Source organism: Triticum urartu, chromosome 3 (assembly GCF_003073215.2).
Source record: "Triticum urartu cultivar G1812 chromosome 3, Tu2.1, whole genome shotgun sequence".
In the NCBI taxonomy this organism is placed as follows: domain Eukaryota; kingdom Viridiplantae; phylum Streptophyta; class Magnoliopsida; order Poales; family Poaceae; genus Triticum; species Triticum urartu.
The window spans coordinates 8,338,630-8,348,575 of NC_053024.1; the positions used below are offsets into that span (position 1 = coordinate 8,338,630).

General features: G+C 42.7%; 1 protein-coding gene across 1 annotated transcript; it reads right to left on the reverse strand.

The window, feature by feature from the left end:
- Window positions 1-3,848: 3,848 nt before the first annotated feature.
- On the reverse strand, window positions 3,849-5,676 carry LOC125547575 (E3 ubiquitin-protein ligase EL5-like). The gene has a single exon (XM_048711398.1). It carries the CDS (start codon window positions 5,584-5,586, stop codon window positions 4,726-4,728), a length of 861 nt encoding a protein of 286 aa, XP_048567355.1. The 5' UTR covers window positions 5,587-5,676; the 3' UTR covers window positions 3,849-4,725.
- Between the last annotated feature and the right edge of the window lie 4,270 nt (window positions 5,677-9,946).

The following is a 9,946-nucleotide window of genomic DNA, read 5'->3' on the forward strand; positions in this document are numbered from 1 at the left end:
ACCAGCCCCTCCAATGTATGTTCCATTGGCATCTACTTCTCTGCCAGCTCCATTGGTAGCCCCTCTCCCAACTCCTCTTGCTCTTGTTCCTCCTCTGCCAGCTCCTCTCCCGGCTCCTTTTGCTCTTGTTCCTCCTCTGCCAGCTCCTCTCCCAACTCCACTTTCAGTACTGCATGTTGTTGTTTTTGTTTTGTTTTGTCTTCCTGCTTGTGCACTAGAACCAGGTTCATCTAGATGTGTTTGCTCACTTATAGTTCTTGATTTTCTTCTGGCTCTCACCCTTCCTCTGTTGGTTGTCGTGGTCGTTCTTGTCCTTTGAGGAATTGAGTCTATAGCATCAAGCACAAAAGCTGCTTGCTCTGGCAACGGTCCTGGTGGTGTCACTTGGCTCACATATGCTCTATCCTGCAAATGTGAAGATGCAAACAAAATAACTAGATTTATAATAAGCAAGAGAAATAACTAGATTTATACAAGTGCAAGTGCTAGGAGAAGTGCAAGAAATACAGTTATGTGATACTAAAAAAACAAGTGCTTGCTTTATGAATTTTACCTCATGGCCCATCATGTACACCATGCTAGTTCTAACATTCATTGGGTCCAACCTGGGATTTAGTCTTGCTGGCATTATGTCCTGCAAAGATAATACATGCATAATTATGTTGGATAACTTGCAGAATTGTCTATGTTGCATAATTTAGTAACTTGCAAAAAGTATATATGTTGCAAAATTCAGTGACTTGCCTGAAGAATTGAAAGATCTTCTATTTCTTCTTCTTCATCTAGTTGAGCTTCAACTTCTGCTGCCATGTACTTGTCATGCCCTTTCTTGTTATGATCGGATTTTCCACAGATAGAGCAATGCATGGTCACACCCTTCTTGTTGAGATATATACTACCATCTTTTTTCTTCTTCTCTTCTGGGGTCTTTTTCCTATTCTTTGGTGGCCTACCCATTACCTTTGTGAAAACTGGTGGGTGTACTCTAATCCCATTCATTTTCTGCCAGTGAGCTTTATCTCTCATAGGCATGATGTTGTGACCATATGCCTTTAGATAGGTTTCTATACTATAGCATTTGTGGACCAACTCTTCTGGATCTATCCTATCAGCTCTACAGCAAGCAATTGTATGATTGCAGGGCACCCCACTAAGTTGAAATCTTTTACAATCACAACACCTAGCAGGAATGTCTACAATGTATGTGTTGTTTCCAGACTCAACGGAATATACTCCAAGACCACAATGAGTTGGATAGCAGTTACCAGAGTACTCCGCATTCTTGTCCAACTTCTTCCTGATCTTGGGGCAGATTCTTCCTGTCCACTTCTCCATTGCTTCCCTCTGCTTACTCTCATGCCTTACAATCATCTTGTGCATTATACAATCTAGCATAGACACAATGCAAAGCTCCCTTGCATCCAAGATGTAGCTGCAAGTACATACAAATGACACAATACATAATTAGCTCAAGTAACAAATGTTGAAGTGACAACACAAATGCTCAAGTAACAAATCATTAAAGTTCATTCAAATCCCACCTATTGTATACTTCTGACATGTTGTTCAGTAGTATGTCACACTTCGGGAAATCTGAGAAAAATGCTTTGACCCACTGGTTCGGGTGCTTCCCATCCAACCAATTGTAAGCTGCTTCATTCTCCTCCTTGAGCTTGTCTCTATTCAATTTCCATTTGTCCATATTTGTAGACCTAGCAATGGCCCAAAGCATATTCTTCATTGTTTCACCTTTGAACTTTTGATGAAAGTTCTGGTACAAGTGTCTAACACAAAATCTGTGTTCTGCATCTGGGAAGACCTTTTCAACAGCATTGATTAATCCCTTTTGCCTATCACTCATGATAGTGAATGGATCATTTTGTAGTGTAGTGAGGAACCATTCCCATGTAAATGTGGACTCCACCTCAACCATGCCCATGGCAATTGGGAAGATGCAGTCATTTGGGTCTATGCCCACAGCTGTAAGCAACTGCCCTTTGTACTTGCTCTTCAAGTGACATCCATCAACAAAGATTATTGGTCTGCAACCATTCAAGAAGCCTCTCTTGCATGCATCATAATACCAATATAGTGATGATAGATGATCCTTTGGCTCTAGGTCATCCTTCTCCTTCACCTTTGTTGTGCAAGCTATAAATTTGCTTCCAGGGTTGCTTCTCCTCAATTCCTGGCCATAATCCCATAGCATGCTATACTGAGCTGCTTCATCTCCATTAATGATCCTCAATGCTTCTTTCCTGGCTCTGCCCAACTTCATTCTGTCTGGTAGCAACTTAAACTGTTTCTGAACTTTTCTTCCAAATGTAACCAAGTCCATCTTCTTATTGTCTCTAAATTCATCTATGAACATTTGTGTGAGATATTTAACTGTCAAGCACTTGGAGTTCCATATTTTCTGACATGTGTGGTCTCCATTGTACTCTCTCACAACAATGCTGCCTGTTCTATTGTCTTTTGAAGCTTTAAGCTTCCAAGGACAATCAGATTGACATGATGCGTTTAACCTCTCTGCCTCATTCCTTGGTTTATAGATTTTAACTCTATTTTTGACACTGTATGCAGTGAGTGCAGCCCTTAGTTCTTTCATTTCTCCAAATACCAAGCCAACCTTGAACATTGGGTTGTTGCTATCCAGCTCTGGATTGAATACTCTAAATCTGTAATTAAGCTTCTCAAGCTCTTCCTTGGACAGTTTGAGGTCATCGTCATCTAATGGGTCCTCTTCGTCAAATATTTCAGCTTGCTTCTCATTATTGTCATTCAACTCTGGATCCACATTCTCAGCAAACAGATCATCATCCCCATCTTCGCAGTCAAAGTCACTCTCATAAAAGTCTGAGTCGGTCTGTGCATCTTCTGCTTCCCCTGATTCCCCTGCTTCCTCCTCCTCCCCTGTTTCCTCCTCTTCCCTCGCCTCCTCTGCATATGAACCAGAAGTCCCTTCTCCAAACTGACCAGACCTTGGCAATTTTCTAGGTAGTGTTGGGCATCTATTGAGTATGACATCGTCGCCATACAAAGTCCTTATTTTGTTTTCCTCGTCCACTATTACATCCAATGTTTTAGCTTCTTTGCTTGCAGTGACCATAGCAGCAATTGCTTCCTCAGTGTCCACACAGACAAGGCCATCCATAATATCTTTCCCTGGCAAAACCCAATACACTTTGACCAATGGATCAGTGGGATCATAATCCAACCTGGACAAACAGTACTTCACCATGCCCAATGACCATGTATCAACATGGCAGTAGTCGAAAGCATCATGTGTACATCCAATATTTGTATATGATCTGTTTGTAGTTGTACCCTGCCCTATGAATATCCCATTGTGCTCAAACTCAACTGAAAACAACTGAGTGTCTTCTCCATTTGTCACTGCACAAAGCAGAACATTTCAAAACTCAGCAACTGAATTACTTATGTATGCAATTCAACACATAAGTGGACATATGCACTGAATAAAACTGTAACTGGAGAAATATATAAGTGAAAATGGACATAGGCGGTGAAGATAACTCTAAATGAAGAGAGACATGGCAGTAAATGTACTAACATATTTGTAACTGAAGATATGTGCACCCGAACATATTAGTAATTTAAAAATGCAGTAGAAATGAACACTTGTTAAAAATGCACTCTTTCTGACAAATGCACACTTCCATAAATTAAAATCCACTCTTTTAAACTGGAATTGCAGTACACACTTCATTTTGCAGTGATCTTAAGTTCAGTTTTCTGCCCACTCTTTTAAACTGGAATTGAAATTGCAGTACACACTCTTTTGATCTGAAATTGCAGTAGACATGTGCAGTTAAAAACTGAAGTTTTCATCAGCAGACATGGACTCAACACATGGACAGCATTACAATGCTACAAACAGCAGTACAGAGGCATGGATTCCTATCAATAGTAGTAGACAAACTACACTTCCATATTGGTATCTTCAACGGCATCTGAATGCTAAAATCACCTCTTTAATCCCCATCAACAGCACCAGACAAACTACAACAGCAGCACATCAACTACAGAATCAAACCCACACCGATTAGGTTCCTGATTGCAGCCTCGATCCCCAAAAACCTAGTCTACCATCAATCCGCACAGGAAACTCATACCAATCCACACAGGAAACACCTACTGTTCAGCACTAAATATGACGAACATGGATTGATCATCTGGGCCACCTAAACCTAACCAAACCCAGGCCAATTAGGTTCCCAATTGCGGTATAGTGGAAGGGATTCGGTACATACCGTACTCAGGAGGGAACTCCCCTGGTTCGCGAAGCCGCGGCTCCATAGATCGCCGGCGCCGCCACGCCCAAGACGGTGTCACCCTGGGTCGCCGTCGAGGACGAGACAGGGGAGGGGTTACGAGGGCGTCGGCTGTATATCTGAACCGTTGAGGGTGTTTTTGTTTAACTCTATTCAGCCTGGCGCGAGTGAGGACGAAAGATTGAATTTTGCGACAAGTCCGGGGGGTTTCTAGATAAATGCAGGTTGTTGACGTGGCACTCCACGCGGACTAGTTCGGACAGATTTGTATGCGTTTGTTACGGCAGTAGAGTTCATGTACTATTTTTTTGGGGTTTTTTAGTTTTTGTATGAAACTGTTCCCACCACCACAAGTTTATGTACTAAAACATGTATTAACTCCTATATATACCACCACCACCATGCATGTGTAAATATGTACGTATATAGCTTAGCCGCTCGATGAAGATGATTTCTCGGCGGCAGTTCCGGGCGACGGCTCAACGCTACACCGGACCGGAGCTCTCGGGGATGCATAGGTGATGCTAATGCCCTGCTCTAAGTCTGCCGTTCCGCTGCCGCCGGCGCAGGGCGTCGTGGACCCCGACGGCCCTTGCCGCCCGAAGCTCCACAGCCTCTTCACCGACCTCAGCCTGTTCACGCCCGGAGACTTGGACGCGTCGCGCGGGGTCGCTGCCAGTGCCACGGTCCTTGACTCCGGAACGTCGATCACCATCGTTCCGTCAGTGGCCATGGTGACCGCGTCGAGCGTGGCCTGGTCTGTAACCCCGAGCAGTACACTCGCCGGCAGGTTCGCTGTGTAGTTCGCCGGCTCCCGCGGTACGGAAGGGCGACTCGTCGACGTAAGCGCGTCCGGCTTACTGACGGTGACCCGGCAGAGCGGGCAGGTGGTGTGGGACGCCAGCCACCTGTCGACGCACCCGGCGTGGAATCCATGGCCGCACCGGGGCAGGAACCTCGCCTCCTCCCCGTCCTCGAGCCCAGCCAGGCAAACCGCGCACTCCACCAATCCGACGCCGTCCACGGCTAGGTGTACCGTGACCGGCAGCGACCGCAGCAGCTCCGGATCGACACCCCTGGCCCTGGGAGGCGGGGCCACCATCTGGGCGCTCCACGCCCGTGGCCGACTGGGCGCCGCGCCGGTGCTGCTGAAGTAAGAGTGGCGGAGGATGATGAGCGCGAGGGCGAACGTCAGGAACAGCAGGAATATGGCCGCCGAGATGAACACGGTGCCGGACGACACGGTGGGCGCGGCCCCGGAGGCCGCCGAGCGCGACGACGACGAGTCCATGGCGGCCCTGTGGAAGGTCGGTGTCTTGTTGTACTACTTCCAGGTCTTTCGGTCGTTAATAATTGCGTGTGGTGAGTGGTGAGAGTGAACCGTGCGCTCCCTCCCTCCCTCCATCTCGAGCTGGAATATATACATGCGGATGGAGTGCTGGAGCGAAGAGGCCAGGTCAGTGACGCTGACAGACATGGATGGGAGAAGCAGGGGAGAAGGAAGGGGGCATGCGGATTGAGTCGTGCAGCGCATGCCGACGAGTCAACGAGTGGAAGATGATAATTTTTTGAGCAACGACCGCATGACGAGTCAACGAGGCCAGGCCAGGTCAATGACGGACCAAATGAGTGGAGCATGCCGCGGAGGCGCGAATATAAACACACGTGACCCTTGCGAGAGGTCCTCGTCGTCCCGTTTTCTTTGACTTGGTTGCGTGATGAATGGGAGGAGCTCCTTGTGCTGGGCAGAGGTGGAAGACGATCCAGTTGAGGTGGAGACGGCGTAACAAGCAACATGAAAACAACAACCAAACATAAGCTACAAACTTTGCTAGGAACAATCTTCATCCTATATTGGTCTTTTTTAAAAGTACGCAAATTGCGTATCTTACCTTTATAGAAGGAGAGAAGAACAAACATACATACAACGAAATCTACAACTCACTTACGGTGCATTGATGGTAAAATAGAGGGGGGTGAAGAATAATTATTCCTCACCTAGGGTGACGAATAGCGCCGTAAAGAATAACTATTCCTCATTGTAATTTTACGTTCCGTAAGTTTTGTCTTATTTCCGACGTAAAAAGGGACCGTAAGAAAATATATAATCGCCGTAAAAAATATTTTATGTTATGTAAAATTACAAACGTAAAAACATAGTCTAAAATACACATAAACTGCAAATTTTCTTGTCTTATGACCTATATTTTTATTTTCTTATGTCAAATTTTACGTAGTGAATCAATAGGAATGTAACTATTTGAATTTGAAACGTAATTTAATTATGAAATGATCATAAGATTACTTCGGGTGAAGAATAACTTATTCTGCACCCTGGGTGATGAATAGTAACACTATATATATATATATATATATATATATATATATATATATACATACATAAATATATATATATATATATTCCTTGTACCTCTTTCTTGAACCGAAGAATTGATCTTACCTCTAGATCTAGTGGTCTTCTTAATACTTTTTTTTAGTGTGTTTCCTGGTTGTACCCTTTTGTTGTAGCTGACAATGATAAGAGGCAGATTTTCATCTTGGCTGACTTGCAAGCTGCACCTGACTTGTAGGATACCTTGGGGCACTGCTAGTCAAATTGAATGCTTCCATATTGCATCATAATAGTCAACTTCTCAATGAGGTGTCATGTTATAATTCACTTCTCTTCATGCTTCTATTGCATCTGGTTTGGTAGGTCTTATGGAGACTAAGCTCACAACTATAGCGAGAATTGGACATGATTATATTTGTCTCCTTTCAAGAGTTGCAGTAGTATTTCTTTTTTGTGCTTTTTTTGGGGGGGGGGGGGGGAGTTGTAGTATTTTTCTAGAAAAAACTGGGACTGCACTGAATGCCTTGGTTCGTCTACACGCATCGGCAAGTACTAGAGAAACTAGAGATGATATCTAAAACCATCGGTTTCATGAAGCAGGACAATAGTTTTCCTTGTTGCTGACCGTCCTTTCACTATCATACAGCTACAACATCAATGCTCCGGATTCTCAGCTGACCTTGCAACAACTTGTTTCAACTTTGGGGATAGTGAGCTTTTGATAAGTAATTGTTCCTGTTTACATTCTGGTTGTTTGTTTTGTTAATTTTGCTATGCCTTAACTTGTTCCAAGTAGCAAGAAACAGTTTGACTCTAGGTTAGGTCAATTGTGGTGGAAGTGGAAGTACTGTTTGCTGTCTTAATTAGGACATGGTATGAACCTAATGCTCCATGAATTGCACTGCTTGATGCTGCTTTTTATATGTGTGTCCACTTCTTCTTCCCTTGTATTACCTACTTAGCAATGCAGTCTGCTGCTTATTTTTTGCAGTAGAAAATGCTGGATCACTTTTCCCCCTCTTTAAATGTTGGCTCTAGAAAAGTCTTTTTCAGCATATCTTTTTTCCGGACCTAGAAGGTTATGCTGTGAACGTTTCGCCTTTGATCTGATGGCTGCTGAGTGATGTTCTTTCTGCCTAGTTTACGTATCCTCATCTGCTGCAATATTAGGAATTGGATCAAGTATGAGCCTACTGGCCTATTATTCTTTTATTGCATTGATGTATACAAGTTATGATCAGAAGCTCTGACTGTTATGTGGTTGCATGAAGCCCATGCTTGTTTTGGTACCTTTTCGGGCTGAAGTGAGACTACTGTGTGTGTTAATGCTAGCATGTTGCTCTGCTTTTGAAATTATTTGCCAACTAATCTGCATCGGGTGCCTATTTTATTTGGCTGAGAATTGGCTTTAGTTTTATTTTATTTATCTAGTGGTCTTCTTACAACTCACCTGTTAGCAATTTATATGTTTCATGTCCCTCTTCCTTGAACTGAAGAATTTACTTACCTTCGTATCTAGTGGCTTTCTTAATAGCCATAATTTAGGGTGTTTGCTGTTTCTACCATCTGTTTTAGCTGATGATGAAAAGAGGCAGATTCTCCTCTTTGTTGATTGCAACTTTGCAAGCCGCATCTGATTTTGAAGCAATTTGGAGCATAAGAGTCAACTTCTCAATGAATCATTCTGTTATAATTCATTTTTAGTCATGAAACAATTGCATCTGATTAGGTGGTTGTATGGAAACTAAGATGATTGGCATTATAGCGAGAATCAGATATGGTTATATTTGTCTCATTCCAAGTTGTCGCCGTTGGCGAGTCTTCATTCCTTTGATATTCATAAATGATAGTGTGGTGAATCAATTCATGTCCGCATAAATTTTCCTTGGTTTTGTATATCAACTACTACCATTTGGTTAGTACGACAATGTTTTCTTTTTTCTGGAATGCATCCGTTGCCATTTTTTTCCCTGTTTGTTTCGGTTAACACCATCACTACAACATCCTTGTCTACTGTTCTGATTCACTATAAGGTTGATTTCCAGAACCACCAAGTCAAGAGGCGTAGTTGTGTATGTAGCGTTATTTACTCGCGCTCTTATTAGGAGTATGGTTCCAGTTTGTACGAAACGGTTTAGCGTGTCTGGAAGCGCCACTATTTGCTCAAGCTGTAAGCTATACCAATTTGGAGATGGAATATTAACTACTTATATTACCCTCGTCTGGAGTACTACCCCTCCTCTCGTAATATTACCTCTGTCCCAAATTACTCAGCTTAGATTTGTCTAGATATGGATGTATCTAACACTAAAATGTGTCTAGATACATCCGTATCTAGACAAATTTAAGACAGGTAATTCAGGACGAAGGGGGTATAAGATGTTATTATAAACAATATGTCAGTATATCGGTTGTAATAACCTAGAAATGCTAACCCCGTCAAAAAGAAAACCAAGAAATGCTAATAGTTGCTATTGCTCTCTGGTTATAAACTTTGTACTTTGTAATAACCCAGTGAAATTTAAAAGTCTGTGGGAGCCTTCCCCACTGTCATTGCTCCTAAAAAAATATGCTAATGGTGGTCGACCACCATGATGGACGTTTTCAAAATACAAATTTCCACAGCATGATTTCTTTTGAAATTTTTTGTGAACACAGACATGTATACCACTTATATGCTAAATTTCTAACATTATACTTTCACATGTGGCCTACACAAAAAACGCAAAAACGTATTTCCAAAATGGGCTGACCTTTTCTTATTGCTGGGCTGGAATTTTGTTGTGCAGCCTACAAATCACAATTTTTTTCAAATGAATTTTCACACGTTTGTGTGGAACACATAAGTTTCCACGGATTTTTTATATTTTTTTGAACTTTTAAATGCGATGTTTGATTTTTCTGAAAATAACGTCCACTGTGGTGGTCGTTCACCAAAAGTCCGCTCTCTTGTAATAACATCTTATGTTATATTATTGGGCCGAGGGAGTAGTAGATTTTGTGGTGTTAGAGTTAGCTCAGCTGCACAGTACTCTCATCTAAACGCTCTTATATTTTTTTACGAAGGGAGTATGTTATATTCATCAGGTACTTTTGTTAGAGAAAGGAGATACAACAAAAGTTCAGGTTCTAGTTTAGGCGCTCTAGAACTGAAAAACCACCTGAACTGAAAGCTCCAAACAAAGACAGAGAGGAGAAGAAACAGCAGTACAGCCGGCAGTGGCCTAAACATGATGACGATAACATTGTGTGCGAATCCAATAAGGTCATGATAACATCTATGCGCGACAGAATGTTA